Genomic DNA, 17010 nt, shown 5'->3' with positions numbered 1-17010 from the left:
AAAGGGTAAAGTGCCCATCGGTCCTGACGTCATGGAGAGGGATAATGCTTCTTTTATGCATGCCCAAGAAGAGCAGCAGTGATAGAGGAAACCATTGGCTACATGAAGGGGGACCGTAGCTTATTTTTGGTATTAACTAAGTAGTGGATCCGATAGATCTTTAGAATGAAAGTCATCAGCTTGTCAACTCCTTAGCTTTGAAACTTCTGTTTTCTTGCCTTGCCTTTTTTCCCCTAAAAACCAATTCTGAACATTTTATGTGGTTTCATTTCTTCATCCTCTAGAGAATGTGGTTCCCTTGGGACAACATCAGTTTTTCTTCTCTGATGGCTGACTTACAATCATGGGGCATGAGAGAAGGGGTAGTTTTGGAAACACTCATCCCCAAGTGGAAGGATCTGTTTTCCGTGACTTGTAAGTGAGGACAATCTCAAACCCAGGGGGCCATTGGGATCTAGAGATGTATGTGGAACCCTTCTGAACATCTCTCTTGGCTCATCTCTAGGAATAATCCTTAGGGCGCATTTCCTCTGACTTGAATTTTGGAAATTTGGAGGGAAAAGAGGAATCAAATTAACAAGTGGGAAATAAATTCTTTTACCAAATGGAATGAAGGAAGGAAAATCAATCTTCTTCGTGAGCTCCATCTGTTTTCTCTCTTCTCTTAGTGGCTACTCTTAGGTTCAAAATTCAGCCACTTCAGTGGTAAGCCAGCTTTTATTGGCCAGCTGACCATGTTTCCCTTTCATCCAGCCAGGGATCTGTTTGCCATGGAGCCCTTTTGGAGCTCTGGCACGATTTCATTCTGAGTGCTTTGGATTAACTTCTGATGCTTCTTGGTGAGGAATATTCCTATCTGTCTTTTTTACTATGAAATGTGCTCCTGCTTGTTGCAGGTACTTGGCAAATAGGTCCAAAAGACATACACTGGCCATGACCAACCCTACAGCTGAGATCCCACCGGACCTACAACGGCAGCTAGGACAGCAGCCTTTCCGTTCCCGGGTCTGGCCCCCTCACCTGGTACCTGATCAGCATCGGTGAGTAGCCACATGAGCTATGTGAGCTCCTTGAGGCTCATCGGGCAGGCACCCTTCTTGCTAATCTTCCAGTGAAGGTGACTAGCATCGAGACTTTAAAGTAGCATCCTGAGCGTACATCTTCTCAACTCCTCTCACTGAGCACTATGCGGGGCATCATGAGATTCTTCTTTCCCATTACCTCATGGACATGTTTATGGTCTGCAGTTGCTTCTCGTAATTCTAGGTGTTGACTCATAGATGAAACTGAACTTGAAACCTATGAGGAGGTGAAGTTCTCAGAGGCCAGCTGGACATGGGAGGATTTGTAGCCTTATCAATAGACTTGACCGTTAATAACCCATCGCCTTCAAAAGAACGAGCATATCTTACCATGTTACCACTGAACAGAACAGTGAGCTTGGACCTGGAGGAAGGTACATCCCTTTGTGAATGGTAGAGCAGAGATACTGCAGTCTCTTGAATGTCGTGCTCGAGAAGTCATTCTCACAATCATATTCTGATGGCTGAAATCTTTCACAAGGTCTCTCTTACATTTGTAATTCATCCTCTTGAAGAAATAACAAGCTTAACCTTCTTGGTCAAGAAAGCTTCGTAAAATTGAATCTCAGGACACCTGGAAACACGGGTGTGGCACGTTGCTAGATTAAGAAAGTGATTACTTTCTATGAATATTTCGATGACTAAAATTCTTAGCTGTGTCCGCTCTAAAGCTGTCTCCAAGCTTGTGGGCCACACTTTCCAGGCCACCAACAATTGCTAAGCTGATTTTATTTCAATCTTGTTGGAAAGACAATGAAAGCAGGCTTGCTTGAGAAAGTTGAAAAGCAGTCAGGTTCCAAGGAAATGAAGTTTATAAATGTGTTGTTATGAAATCTTGTAACCAGCTCACACTGGCAAGCTTGACACAATGTTTTTATTGTGGCTAGTTACCCATCGGGTGTCCTTATAATCAGCAGAGACCGTGGACTCTGCGCAGACAGAGACTTAATTAGTGCCCTGTTGGCACTCTGAGAGAAGGAAGATAAGCTATTATAGATGACCATGAAAAACAGTAAGAATGGTCTGGTCAGAGTAGCAGGAATGATGGCTCTCCAATAAAAACTCTGGTGCAGAAAGACAGTATTTTCCTAAGGAAAATCTCTCAGGACCTACATTATGAGGGCACTATATGAAAAGGGACTTGGAGTGATTGTTGGAGAGGTGCCCCTCCCCACCCCATCCTCCCCCTGCCTCCTCCCACTTCCCCCTGCCTACCCCCCTTAAATTTTCCATGATTTCTCAACACCTCTGAGCTCGCCACTGTTACCCAACACAACCTTTATTTCTTTATTCTCCTTGTTTCTATCGTCCCCGCCTCCACGGCCTGACAGCTTTTTAGCCTTCATCAGGGTCTGTGGTTGAGCGGAAGTCCTCTGGGTAGCCTTTAATTTTATGTGTTCCTCAGGAGACACTCCTGTCAGGGAAACATGAAGACCAGCCCCTCTCACAGAACCTCTATCACAGGGCCTCTATCCTGTCCACGCGTGTGTAGTAAGGAAGGCCACACTGGCCACAGCTCTGTGTGTGTGTGTGTTGCCGCCCTGCGTACAGTCACTGTCAAGGCCTTGCCTGCTGGAAATGTGTCTGCTGTCTGTTTTCGTGTGAACACTCGTGGTGGAGTGTTTCAAGGGTTTCCTGTGGCCAAGCCAGTTTGAATTGGAATGAATGCTTGATGAGTGGCAGATTGTGCAAGGCGAGGCACTTACGCAAACTCAGCCTATGGATGGGGTTACTGTAAAAACACGGCAACACAGGAGGGTGAAGGTAGTCTGCAGAGGACAAAAGCAACTTCGCTGGGCTGTAGGGCACTGGAAATGGGGGGGCCTAGACAGATTATTGAATTCCTCCCATTTCCTGGAGGAAATGCAAGAACAGCATATATATCTTTTCTTTGGGGGTGTAACTCATGAAGTCCAGCATGGAGACAGAAGAGGGGTCTGATCAACCTTTTCCATCCTGGAAATGTGTAACTTAAAACCTAAAATAAATTATAAAGTGTAATTGGAAAAATGAACACAGGATGATTTTTTTATCAAGGTGGGGAACCAAGTTCCTGTTTGAAAGGTATAGCGGGAGTGTCAGCCTGATACGGGGCTGTCCTGAGTTTGAACATGATTGCTAATAAAAAGACAACACAATGGATACTGTGAGTGCTTCTGAAATGAGCATCTCCATCAGAACTGTTCCTCTGGAAAAAAAAAAAAAGAACTGTTCCTCTGAAGCTCCTGTGCCCAACTGACCAGGGTCAGTCTTCCCACAACCTGGGGCTTCTGGAAAAGTCATCAAATGCCTGGACTGGGAGAGCTGCTCTGTCTCTTTTGTGTAGACAGGCTGAATTACCTGCTTGGAGAACACCGCTTTCTGAATGAATCAGAAATGGGTCCAGTAGCAGAAAATACCTAAAGCATGAGTCCAGTTTTAGGAGAGAATAGTATTTGCTCGTTTTGACTCCAGACACCTGAAGTAGAAACAGACGTAGGAAGTACTGAGGAAGTGCTCCTGAAAGCAGCTTTTGTGATCACTGTTTCTGGAGCGTGTCTGCCAAAATCATGCATCTTTTGTGTTACACACGTATGTTTGTGCTCATTTCATCAGTGCACCACTGTGTCAAGCTTCAGGTAGAGCCAGAAACCGAAGTCATCATTAGCAAGGAGAGGGTTCAAGGCTTGCCTGCGCGGCCACAACTCTGGACCACTCCGCACAGCCATCAGCCACCCCCCCACCCTCCCACAGCCAGACCCTCCCCGTCTGCATTGTATTTGAACTCGCTTATCAACCTGCTTCCTTAGGCACATTCTGCTTCAGTCCAGAGTGAGTAGCTGGCAAGGCGGTCCATCATTTCACCCATAGTTCAGTGTGGTATCATCTCTGCCCTGGACATGAAACCCTGATCCTTTCCATCAGCTGCTGGAATGCTGCCCTGGCAGTCTTTTATCTGCTTACCTCAACCCATAAACATCTCTTTCTGATTAGCTAACAAGGAGAGGTGTTAGCTTCTAACTCCCATGCTGTCTTACGGATTCCTTATCAACAGCTTCTTTCTTTCTTTCGGTAAGATACCAGCTCCGTTCCGACTGAGCAGTGGGATTTGGTCCACACGATTCCTCTTTCGCTGGGAGGTTGTGGGGGAGGCGTGCTACCCTGAGAAGTTAATTTTCACAGTGCCCAGCTGTATTTGCGTTGACCAGGTACGCAACGCAGGATCTTGAGGCCCACGTTCCTTAAGAGTGTGCCATCTCCATCTGGGAATCAGGAGTCCCCCTGTCATCCCGCTTGAACCTCCACCCTCCACTTTCTAGCATAAAACCTCTAACTTCTGGGCCAGGCATTGGCCACAAAGCTGATCATAGTTTTCTTCTGGTCACACGGAGAGTGCTGCTCAGGGAAAAGTGGATCAAACAATGGATTTTAGGTTTCGAAAGGCACTAGACAGACGTAATATAAAAACCAGAATTCCTATGCAGCTTGGCCCGAGGGCTACTGTGAAGCTCTTCTCTCTGACCTAGTATATTTGTAAGAACTGGATGTATTTGATCCCAGGACCTCACCGAGCTTGGAAAGTAAGCCAGCTCAAGGTAAGTGGAAATGGAAGATGTGCTGTTGGAGTTCTCTAAAGGGCAGCAGGCTAGGGACACGACCAGCCTCTGGAAATGGCGTAATGTGCAGGGCTACACATGCAGCCAGCCACCTTTGCGTTCTTCTGGAACAGCAAGCAGTCCCTGGGTGATTTGGTCAAAGGCCCTGAGTCCTTGCCCCTAACCTTCTCTTCCCATGTATTCAGCTCTACCTACAAGGACTCCAACACCCTGCACCTCCCCACGGAGCGTTTCTCTCCCGTGCGCCGGTTCTCAGATGGGGCTGCAAGCATCCAGGCCTTCAAAGCTCACCTGGAAAAGCTGGCCAACAGCAGCAGCATCAAACAGCTGCAGCAGGTAATGGGAGAGGCAGCAGGTACCTCTGGAGAAGCGTGGGGCACACAGAGCAATAGCGTGTGGAGGACCGGGGTGGCAAATCTCTGCCCTGTTCGTGTGGAGGCTCAAATCTGTAGCTTCCTAATGCTCTTTCCTTACTCGTTGGTATGTACGGCTTTCCCCAGACTCAAACGTAACCTCCCCCCGCCGCCCCACAATGAAGGGCCTAGATTTTCCTCCCGTCTCTGTAATTTTTAGAGAGGGATTTCTGGGCATGGGTTTTGGTGGGAAGCCTTAGGGAAGGTAATTCCAGCAACCTTGGCATCCTTCTCTTCTTTTCGGGCACTGGGTCTTGCTGGAGCCTGCTCGGCATGGTTGCCACCTGGCATGCTTTCTGGTGGGTGTGGAATGGTGCTCCCAGAGGAAGGAAGTGTACCTCCAGACTTCTGTAAAGGGCTGGTTTTCTTTCTGCCTTCCTCATAACCAGGCCTCAAGCAACAGGTGCTCTGTACCCAGATTTCACACTGGACACCTCCACTGGCACACAGGCCACCCTTGGTGTCTTCCATTCGTTCCCCCAGCACGGAATGTGAATGTATTTAGTACACAAATACCCATATACATGGGTTGGTTGCTCATTGAGGACACTGTTCTTCTCTTGGGGCTCTTTCCGCCCCTGAGACCTTGCAGCAGATCTGCATCTGCTGACATCACTGCATGGGGTGGGCCTGGCTGCACCCCATCTGTATTAACTGCTTTCCCTTCAGGAGTGTGAGCAGCTGCAGAAGATGTACGGGGGGCAGATTGATGAGAGAGCCCTGGAGAAGACCCAGCAGCAGCATATGTTATACCAGCAGGAGCAGCACCATCAAATCCTCCAGCAACAGATTCAAGTAGGCCTTCACTCTTTGCTCTCTCCAACTTGTTTGGAGCTTGCTTGCAGGCTGATTTGCCTGTGAATTTTCAAGGAGATCACACAGGGCAGAGTGGAGTTATGTTTATGGTTGACATGTTTGAGTAAAGGTAATCAGACTTTTTGATGAACCACAAAAGTGTAAACCTGGGTCACAGAGAGTTCTTCCTGTTTCTTCCCTTCCTGAGAATAGCTCTGCTTAATCTTCAAGCTCACAGATATTCTTCTTTCCCCCATATGTTTAGGATTCCATCTGTCCTCCTCAGCCATCTTCACCTCTTCAGGCTGCCTGTGAAAATCAGCCAGCCCTCCTTACCCACCAGCTCCAGAGGTAAGGAATCACTTGTTTCATACCTAATGTGTTGTCTCCATAGCTTGCCATCCTTGGCCTGCTTGTCATGGGAGAGGTTGACTACATCTGGGGAGAACCTCTGTGAAAAGCAGAGAGAGCAATTTAAATGTTAGCTGCCTCCATGAGATCCTGACTGGATCCAGTCCTGTGCCACTTCCTTTCCTTAGCCTGACAGACAAAGTAAACTGACAGTCATACAGGCCAGGACACAGGCCTCCATGACCTCTGCCTCTCTTGGTCTGGGAAACTAAGATGTAGATAGGTCTTACATGCATTGTGGTGGGTGGTGTAGGTATGTTTTTCTAGCCTGGAGGCCTAGCAAAACTTAAAAAAAAAAGTTCCTGCTGATGCGTAGTGTATGAGAGTAACATTAGGGTTGTACTGTCACCTCAGGAAATTTACTTATCTGGTTTTGTTGTTTTTTTAAGGTTAAGGATTCAGCCTTCGAGCCCACCCCCCAACCACCCTAACAACCATCTCTTCAGACCACCCAGTAATAGTCCTCCCCCCATGAGCAGTGCCATGATCCAGTCTCACGGTGAGTGTCGAGGTTTGCGCTGAACCATGATAAGCCACTTGGAGAATATCAGTCCTGGTCTTGAGCGTCAAAGGCCACAATAGTAGTTAAGGGTATAGGCTCTAGAGCCAGACAGCCCTGGTGTGAATCTGGGTCCCACCAGTGCCTAAGCCATACAGCCTCAGGTAAGTGACTTCACTTCTGCATGCCTTAGGCTCTTCAAATATAAAATAAGGATAATAATGGTATTTAATAATAAATATACAAAGAGCACTTAGCCTCTGGCACAAGATAGTTCTTGGTAAAGGTTAACTGTTATTTATATTTTCAATAAAACCCCCTCCAACACTACCAAGTAAAAAGCTGCTACCAAAACCTGCCTACTGTCATGCCTCCAGTTGGTTCTCCATGGTATATGTGAGATCCTCTCTTGTGGGTGTTTAGGAGGAGGCTGAGATGACTTTACCTGAATTGGTATGGGTCTTCAGAGACCGGTGATCTGAAGATTTAGTATTCCCCAAACTGGTAATCTGTTAAGTAATGCCACGTGATCTAGATCCCTTGAGGAGTCTAGATTGGTCTCTGGGCCCTCCCTACTCGATGTGGAGTCCCCTGCCAACCATATCAGCAGGAAAAGTAGAGTCTCAGGTCCCCCTCCAGACGTGTTGAATCATAATTTGCATATCAGCAAGATCACTGGGCCATTTGTCTGTATGTACATTTGAGTTTGATAAGTTCTGCCCTAGATCAGAGCTACTCAAAGAATAACCCAGGACCAGCTTTCAGAGCAATTTATTGAAAAATCCACATTCTGGGGGCCCCACCTGGACCCCACCCAGAATTCTGTGGATAAGACCCAGAAATCTGTGTTTGAACAAGTTCTTCAGATGAGTCTTCCACATGCTAAAGTTTGCAAAGTACTCATCTAGATGGTGTCCAGTGAGCATCCTCGTCAGCTCCTGCTGCTTCCAGTCAGCAGGTGCCCCAGGGTATTTGGTCACTCCGAGGTTCCTCTCTCTCCAGGCGCTGCCTCGCCCTCCCAGTTTCCAGGCTTACCGTCCCGCGGTGCAGTCTACCAGCAGCAGCCCGAGAGCTGCTCCCCACCTCCCAACGTGGCCCTAAGCTGCCTGGGCATACAGCAGCCCCCCCAGTCACAGCAGGTGACCATCCAAGTACAGGAGCCCGTTGACATGCTCAGCAACATGCCGGGGACTGCTGCAGGCTCTGCCGGGCGCAGCATCTCCATTAGCCCCAGCGCCAGTCAGATTCAGATGCAGCACCGCACCAACCTGATGGCCGCCTTCAGCTACGGGCACCGGCCCTTGTCCAAGCAGCTGAGTGCCGACAGCGCGGAGGCGCACAGGTGAGGCTGCATGAAGTCACCGGCCGTCTGTCTAGGTGATCCATGTGGGAGGAAGGCCCTTTAGCTAGGCGAGAGAGAAGTGGAGGAGAGTGAGTCTGGCCGGTGGGGGCTTGTCTCACCCTTTCTAAAATCAAGGGAGTGGGGTTGGAATGAACTTGAAACCTGTTTACTGACCAAGATCAAAGTGCTGCTAATGAGACAGAGAAGGAAAATGCCAGAGCTGCCTTCCTCTCTGCAAAGAAGAAAACAGCCTGGTAGAGGAATTTCTAAAAATGCCAGTTCTCCTTGTTTATTTTTTTTACAATTTTTTCCCTTCTGTCACTGTTACTCTAAGAGCTTGGTGCTTCTTGGTAGCTCAGATAATACTGTCAAGTAGGCCAAGTGGCTGTCTTCAGGCTGGATCTGGAGCTGTCCCCCACACAGTGCCCTAAGTCCCCTGGAAATTACTGGAGAAGTGAATGAGGATGAGTTGGGAGGCCACATGCATCCTCGTCTTCCCATCACACCCCACTTCCCTGTCCCAGGGGGCTCCCTACCCAGAAAGGGGTAGTAGCTGTTTCCCAGGGGAGTCTAACACGCTTGGTACATAGATGCCCGGTACTCACTCCCTTTTGTGTCTGCAGCTTGAACGTGAATCGGTTCTCCCCTGCTCACTACGACCAGGCGCATTTACACCCCCACCTGTTTTCGGACCAGTCCCGGGGTTCCCCCAGCAGCTACAGCCCTTCAACAGGAGCGGGGTTCCCTCCAGCCCAAGCCCTGAAAGTCCCTCCACTTGACCAATTCCCCACCTTCCCTCCCAGTGCACACCAGCAGCCACCGCACTACACGGCGTCGGCCCTGCAGCAGGCCCTGCTGTCTCCCACGCCGCCAGACTATACGAGACACCAGCAGGTACCCCACATCCTCCAGGGACTGCTCTCTCCCCGGCATTCGCTCAGCGGCCACTCGGACATCCGGCTGCCCCCGGCAGAGTTCGCCCAGCTTGTTAAAAGGCAGCGGCAGCAGCAACAGCAGCAGCACCAGGAATACCAGGAGTTGTTCCGGCACATGAATCAGGGGGACGCAGGGAGCCTGGCTCCCAGCCTCGGGGGACAGACCATGACAGAGCGCCAGGCTTTACCATATCCAAACGCTGACTCGTATCACCACCAGCACACCAGCCCCCAGCATCTCCTACAGATCCGGGCCCAGGAGTGCATGTCCCAGGCCTCGTCCCCCAGCCCAGCCCATGGTTACACTCACCAGCCGGCCCTCATGCGCTCCGAGAGCATGGAGGAGGAGTGCTCCTGTGAGGCGGCCAAGGACGGCTTTGCAGACAGAAAGAGCTCAAATACAGTGACCAAAGCTTGCCATGACAGCCCCCTGCTCTTGAGTACTGGCGGACCTGGGGACCCCGAGTCTTTACTGGGAACTGTGAGTCACGCGCAGGAGTTGGGGCTGCATCCTTACCGACATCAGCCAGCCGCTGCATTCAGTAGGAATAAGGTGTCTAGCCGAGGTAAGAGCCTCTCAGAATGAGAGCCCTGGGCCAGTCTGCCCTAACTCACTGAACTCGGGGACAGCGTCCTTTTCTAGCCAGGGCTCTGTGTTCCTAAGAGAAAAAGAATTCCTAAAAAGACCTTCAGGACCTTATGGGGGAGAAGGATATAGGAGGTGGGTGCTGGTCCATAGTGGGTCTGCTTTCAAAATTAAGAGAGCGATAGAAAATTAGCACTTACATAACCCAGTGGGTAAGAGCAGTTCCCATTTCTCCTATACATACCATGGTTCCTTGGAATCCAGAACTTCCAGTCTCCAAAATAGCTTGCTTTAACCTCTGCAGTGGAACAAAAATCAGCCAATGCTGAGGAAATACAATTTTGTGCAAATGGTGTTGGACCAAGAGTCAAAAAAGCCCCTCAGTTCTAGACTCTCCTGGATCACGAATGCCATAACCTTGTCACTTAAACCCTCACGTCTTGTTTCTCCTCTGTGAAAAATGGGCAGGAGGAATAATGATACTTTGCAGAATATTTGGGAAGATAAAAACGTGCACATATTTGCTGTGTTAATGCGTAATGCATACGCACACGTGCCTGTGAGAATGGGAGCAGCACTTGCTACCCCGCAAGCGTGATGGAAATGTAAAGTGTTACCATTACTCCGCTCCTCTCACGAATATGCTCACTACAGAATATCCCCGCGTCATAAGGGATCCGCTGTGTTTTCCTGCATCACTTTATATAATGCATGAGCACATTCATTTCCATCCTGAAGGAGACTAGGGTGACCAGCAGTGAGTCATACTCAGAACATCTTCCATTGTTATCCTTGCATTCATCTGAGACGAAAACTGCACTGACATCCAAGCCATCAACATAGATCACGGAAAATGAGTCTGTCCAGAAAATACACAACCTTAAAACCACACATACTTTCTGTCCTCCCTCTCGAGGAGCTGCCCACATCTCCTGTCCTGTCCTTTAAGGTCAACACACAAATTCCTGGGGATTAGGTCCCGTGGAACAGAGCAGAATGGAAAGCCTTGCTCTGAGTCAGTTTTTGAAGATGACTTGGTGCTTTCCAGTTGTGCTTATTAATGCGGATAGGGAGGGATGTGTGGTGGCCTAAAACAGTTAAAAATCATGACCTTTTGAGCAGATGGGTGCCATCCAGCTCAGAGGCCTGCACCAGTCAGACACACTGTGTTCACCTGTGGCTGCTGTATTTTGAGGTGGACATCAGATGGTAGGAGATTTCAGAACCAGGTCATATGTGCAATGGCTGACAGACCTGGCAATGTTTAGGCTTGGGAGAAAAACAAAAACAAAAACAAAACAAAACAAAAAAAACCAAAGAGAACCATCATAAGTAGGTGGGAGAAGGGATTAGACTTTTTAGGGGTCCGTATTATGTGTCAGGACCATGATCAAGGTAAAGATGTCAGCAAATATCAACTCCTGAGGAAGACCTTAAGAACTTTCTAGAATAAGCTGCCTCAGCAGCCTAGGAGCTTTCTGGCACTGGGCGTGTTCCAGCAGAGCCAGGATGATAGTATCAGGGATACCGTGGAAAAGCTTCCTGAGTGAATGAAAGCTTTCGCCAGATTAGCATACTATTATAGCTGGCATAAAAAGGAAGAGAGCGGCTAACGTCTCTATAGTGCTTTCTGCGTGCCAGACACCCACTGCTATTCACATACAAGTTCATTTGATCCTCCAACAACCCTATAAGGCAGTAACTCTTCCTGTCCCCATTTTACCAATGAGAAGAATGAGGCACAGATGAAGTAACTTGCCCCTGAGGTCAGCAGCTGTGAAGTGGCGTCCGAACCCAGGAGTTAGTCCGTTCTCTACAGGAGATGCTGAGTAAGCACATCCTGGGTGTGCAGGGCAGTGAGCCAGGACAGAGCTGAGCAAGCAGGGTACACTCCCTGCTCCCCCCACCACCACCACCTCATCCTGGATTGTTGTGCATGAAAACACCTTTTTAATTGTTTTTCTTCAAAACATTCAAAAGTTCTCACTTCTCCTCAGTCTTGCCTCCTGTGTGAAGGGGCGGGGGGGCTTGAATTCGCCTGTGCCCCATAATTGTCAGAGGAACCCCCTGCTCAGCAGACTTGCTGGTCTCCTTGGTATCTTCAGTGAGGTAGGATATAGTTGGCTGGTACAGGTGCTTTGGGAACGCCAGAAAGGGGAGAGTGTTCCCAGAGGAATGGGAATTTCCAGCAATAAGTGGCATTTGAGTCGGGTCTTTGGTGGATGAAGAGGAATTCACCATTTGGATGTAGGGAGAAGCAAGAGGAAAGACCAAGGGGCAGGGTGCCTTGGCTTTGTTCTGGGGAGAAAGCAAGTAGGGTAGGTGGGTTTGAAAAGTGTAGTGCACATGAAGGAAAGAGTAGGGGCTAAGCACAGAGACTTTTTTTTTTCCACTTGTAAAACACTAATTTATTAAAGTTTAGGACAATTATGTGTTCTGTAATAGCATGCAGTATGTTTTTACTTTAGATGCAGACGTAAAGGGAGTACAACCCTTAAATGCAAACGGGAATTGTATCTGATACTTAATAGACCCAAAGTCCATAGCAGCAGTAAAAATTAAATTGGCTTGGAATACCATTTTACAGATTGTTTCTATGTGGGCAGAGGTTTTCAAAGGTCCAGAGCATGATCTGGATCCAGCTACAGGGTACCACAGGAAGTCTGAGGCCTTCCTTCCAGCCAGAACTTCACGGTTCTGATTCTTCTGACAAACCTGCCCTACTTCTCCCAGCCGGGTTACTCTCATTATTTCTGTTCTCCCCCTTTTTTCTCCCTACCTTGTCCCATCTACCACCATCAGCCAATGATCCCCTACAGACACCTTTTCTGGTCTCTGGAAGAATCAAGCCATAAGTATATCCCTAAAGCTTTTAGCTCAGCACTACCCACAATGTGCTCATGATCAGGTTTGCCAGTACCTTCCCCCCTCCAAAAGCCCTCTTTTTTCTTAATTTCCTTTCCTGACCTTTTCTAGAAACTATAATCTTAGCTCCTGCCCTGATTGCTAATACATTGTAGAGAAGATTCTCCCTTCTTTCTACCCAGTTGATGCTAAACTTACTTTTTTTTTTTTTTTTTAAGATTTATTTATTCATGAGACACAGAGAGGCAGAGACATAGGCAGGGGGAGAAGCAGGCTCCCTGCAGGGGGGCTCAGTGCAGGACTCGATCCTGGGACTCCAGGATCACGCCCTGAGCTGAAGGCAGACGCCCAACCACTGAGCCACCCAGGTGTCCCAAACTTACTCTTTAACTTAGCTATGGAGTATGCCTTTTCTTGCTTGAATATTATTCATCTCATCTCTTTCTAACATCTCCTATTTTGTGACTTCCAAAGCCACATCTACAATTGTCTTTAACGAATAAATCCACAAGTTTATTAGTGTGATTTTATAACCCAATATAGTGAGATAATGCAATAGGCATTATCTCACTCCTGGCCTCAGGGAGCCCCACTCTGCTTAAGAGTTCCAGTCACCTGAAGGCATGGACATCTGTGTGTTTAAAATGATGTCTACCCTGAGGTGTCCCCATTGTCCTTACCTTAGACAACATGAGCTTCCTCTCTGACCATGGGCCTGGCACATGACCTCTCCTCTCCTCCCTTTCTTCATCTGTGTAACAAAGGACATTAAGCTAAATGCCCCCTAAGAGAAGGAAAGTGGAGTTCATGACTATAGTACTTCTGCTTGAGGCTCTCAGCTCGGTTACTCTTTTCTTATTTTTCACAACCACCATATATATAATATATATATATATTACAATCCATGTTACGGTAAAGACTGTGTATCCACCATCTTTTCCTTCTTTAATCTGATGTGATTCTCTTAAAACCTTGGGAGCTCATTGCGTTATCTTACCAAAGAACCACCAGATAATTTGCTGTCACTTTTACCAAGGTTATAAAGCTATGCTCCCACCCCCACCATCCCCCCCCCCCCACAACCCTGCAGGCCGGGGTGGGGGTAGGGTGTCTCGTACTTGTTGATCTCTTTGGATAGAAAGGAATGCCTGCTGGCTTGAGTAATACATGAGTCCATTCCCAAGACCCTTCATTTGTTATTTCCATGACAGCAGATTCAGCAGCTTACAGAATGACTAGGTTGCACAAGATGGTCCTGTAGGAGCTGTGAAGAATGCTGGGATGAAAAGATAAAGAACCTGCCCTCAGGGAGCTTATACTCTACAGGGGGTGGGGGGGAAGGTGGAGACAAGCTCATAAACAGTGTTGGCCGGAAGTTCTACAAAATGTGCTGTAAGAGGAATAATTATTAAAGAACAGAGCTGGCGTGGTCTTCCTGAAATTTCATCAGGGTAGGTGAACAGGGATCACTGGTGATAGTCCAGGGGTTTGAATGCCACATACCAGTGCCCATGTTACCTGTGTCCTTTGTGGCTGCTTGCTACCAGTCAGGATGGGGCCAGGCCCTGCCGCCGGAGCGCTAGAGGTGCAGCCCACGTGCGGAGAACTTCCAGGGCTGTCCGAGCCCCAGGCTGCCTGCGATCTTCTGTGGCATTACATACACTTGATTTTTTTACTTGGCAAATAACTAAGTACAACAGCATAACCATTTTACACAGTGAGATTACTCGCTGAGCTCACAAAGAAAACCACATCCTCTCCCCCAGAGCTTTGTCAGCTTCAGCAATATCTGTGGACTCAGGCCTTACAGAGGGCTGAGATAGTGACAGGCCGGGAGGGTCCACCCTTCAGAACCTTTGGAGGGGTAATCTGCACACATGTCATTTTTTTTTTCCTCTCTCCTTTTCTCTTAAAGCCCAGTAAATGAGTAAGGGCGAGTCAACATTGACAGATTCAATAGAGAGTTGTGCAAGCTGCCCTGGAGTCCCCCGGGCGGGTGGGTGGTGTGCACCCGTGTCCCTCTGTGTATTTGCCCCCTGCGTGATCAGATGGCTGCCCCCTTCACCCCCACCCCCTCCCTCAGACTTTCTCAGCTTGACTTTGGTCAGTGCCCGAGAACGCTTGCTCACAGATGGCCTCTTCCCGTTATTTCTATGTCCTTCCATGAGTTTGACAGTCCCTCTCGCTGCTGATCTGGCATAAGGGACCACAGACCGGAGCCTGGATTTCCTGTCCCTTGGTCAGTAGGTCAGTCACCTTACCTGCCCCCACTGACACACACACACCCCTCTCACTGGTCAGCAGGTCTCTGTGGAGTGTCCCAAAGGACTGGTGATTCAGGACTGGACTCAGCATCCTTATTATTATTATTTTTTTAGCATCCTTATTAAAACTAATACTATGCTCCTATAATCCCTTACAGTTTATTAAGGAGCCTTTCACCTGTGATGTCTTTTGAGCCCGCCAACAGCCCTCATCTTTCTGATGGGGAAATGGTTTAGATTACGTGTGTTAGCCAGACTCGTGCACTTCTGGGGACGGAGCTGGACCCTGACTTTGAGGGCTCGGACTGCCCCCACTGCCCAGGTTTCCATTCCTCCCATCAGGCCTCCTCTCCCCGGGTCTGCACCATGCACACATGTCTACAAAGCAGAAGCTGTCAGCCCTCCCGGCTCTTTGGCCTTGGATTATACGGAAACTTGGTTGCCTGACTCCTCTTAATCTGCTTTGTTTTCATCTGGTTTTTAACTTCTATTTGTCTCTCCTAAACCAGAGGAAATTCAATCAATCTCCTACACCAATCTCTGGAAATTCAAGTGTCAGTAACTCATTGGTTTCCTTACACACAGGTAAATTGTCCCCACAGTTTTGGAAGCAGGGTTTCCTTGTTCGTTTTTGACAGTTGGCTCAGCACACCCTGAGCATGCAGAACCAACACCAGTGAGTGTAAGTCACCTCAGTCTTTGTTTCTGCTTACAGTGCACCAACCCCTTTCAGGAGTAAGTCCCACTTTACCCGTACGCTGAGGCCCAGTGAAGTCAGGGGGCTTGCCCAAGGTCCCAGTCCTCAGGACCCCAGCGCATGCCTCTCTGACCCCATGGCTTGTGCCTCCTGAGCTCCAGGCCGGGGAGTCAGGAAGGCTCATGTGTGATTTCCCAAGCAATGGCTGGCTGTGCCGTGCTGGCACTTGTCAGGTGTGGTGGCCCCAAACTCCAGGGCTGGGAAGAAAGCAACAAGGGGAACAGGATCCACACGACCTTCCCAGCAGCAGGGCCAAGATGAGGGTGGGTGTTTGGGTTTGGAGAAACCCCCCCCCCTTTCTCAGGAATAAAAATAAATTAAAAAACAGAGAGGGAAAGGAGACTACAGACTCTCGAAGAGGCCTCCCAAAGAGGTGGGAAGAGCTCAGTATCAAAATCTGGAGCCTGTCCATTCTGTTAGTTTGGCTGTTGCCTCACATTTGAGGAAATCTTTAAACAGGAGAGCTCTTGTATCGTCTTGGGTGGAGCAGGGGGGTGCAGCCCATGAGGTTGGCATCCAGCTCTGCCATCCAGCGGGAAAGAACCCCAGGGAAGTGAGCGGATGGTGTGAGCTCTCACAGAAGAGAAGATAGGCATTAGAAAGTACTTTGAAAAAGTAAGCTGCAGCTGTTTATGTAGCTTCTTGGCAAAGCAGACCACAGAGCCAGTGTCGCACGACTTCCTGCTGGTGGTTTTCTTTGGTCCTAGGGCGAGTGCGGGAGCTGTGCCCACAGAGAGGACTCTGGGGCATGGGTAAGATGAGTGGGGACCAGCCCACACAGCGAGTCCCGAGTCCCGGTGGAGGCTTTCCTTTCTCTCCTTCTCTCTCTCTTGTGGCCTTTAGCTTTCAGTAGCGAAAGAATTGGCTTCCAGCTGTTTCTTTGGCCTCTTTGCTCAGAGAACTTCTGAAAGATTGCTCACTTGCCTTCACCTTTGGCAGTCGATAAGCTTCCATCCTCTCATTTTTCTCCAGAATGTGTTGCATCACCAGCCACGTGCACATCAGTCGGTTCCCCTCCCTTCCCGTCCTACCTCAGCCCCTAAGCTGAGCCTCACCTCCGTTGTTGTAGGAGACCTTTTGAATATGGAGACCTGAACCCTTCACCCAACTCTCACGCAGTACATCTTTCAGTATTCAAATAGATATTGGAATAGGGCTGTGTCTCCTATCAACAACTTTTTAGAAACCTGGTCTTGCCGCGGGAGAGTTCATCAGAAGAGACACTCAACAGTTGATGAGGAACTCTGACCGAAAAAAATCAAGCAAGCAAACAAAACATATGTTCAAGTGGTAGGCCCCAAAAGTGCTACCAGGAGGATCCTGTCAACTTAGGTGTGGCCCTGGTATTCTTCTTCTTGACCACCCTTGGTCAAGAGGACATATTCAGTTCTCTCAAACTCTCTTCTCGCCAAAATCCAGTCCATATGGTGCATGACTCTGACAGGACACTAACCCATGTTAAGAG

At 48.6% G+C, this 17010-nt stretch overlaps 1 protein-coding gene and 1 long non-coding RNA gene across 12 annotated transcripts in view; one reads left to right on the top strand and one right to left on the bottom strand.

The window, feature by feature from the left end:
* The window catches only part of SIK3 (SIK family kinase 3), a 241726-nt gene that overhangs the window by 218230 nt on the left and 6486 nt on the right, over positions 1-17010 (top strand). For 4 of the 11 annotated variants that reach the window (XM_072822140.1, XM_072822141.1, XM_072822139.1 and 1 more), the window contains exons 15-21: positions 897-1040; positions 4864-5014; positions 5761-5886; positions 6152-6237; positions 6687-6796; positions 7799-8138; positions 8762-9639. In XM_072822140.1, the coding sequence (XP_072678241.1) occupies positions 897-1040; positions 4864-5014; positions 5761-5886; positions 6152-6237; positions 6687-6796; positions 7799-8138; positions 8762-9639 (1835 nt within the window). The remainder of the gene's footprint in view (positions 1-896; positions 1041-4863; positions 5015-5760; positions 5887-6151; positions 6238-6686; positions 6797-7798; positions 8139-8761; positions 9640-17010) is intronic. The other 7 variants (XM_072822143.1, XM_072822145.1, XM_072822142.1 and 4 more) reach the window with 3 other exon arrangements.
* On the bottom strand, positions 9833-14174 carry LOC140631029 (uncharacterized). Its single transcript, XR_012028721.1, has 3 exons — positions 14043-14174; positions 13205-13308; positions 9833-9957 (listed from the first exon to the last, which is right to left on the bottom strand). It is a non-coding gene; the product is annotated as an uncharacterized lncRNA (long non-coding RNA).

This window comes from Canis lupus, chromosome 3 (assembly GCF_048164855.1).
Source record: "Canis lupus baileyi chromosome 3, mCanLup2.hap1, whole genome shotgun sequence".
NCBI lineage: Eukaryota > Metazoa > Chordata > Mammalia > Carnivora > Canidae > Canis > Canis lupus.
Note: the sequence above shows the minus strand (reverse complement) of the source record. Positions and strands in the feature narration are given on the sequence as shown.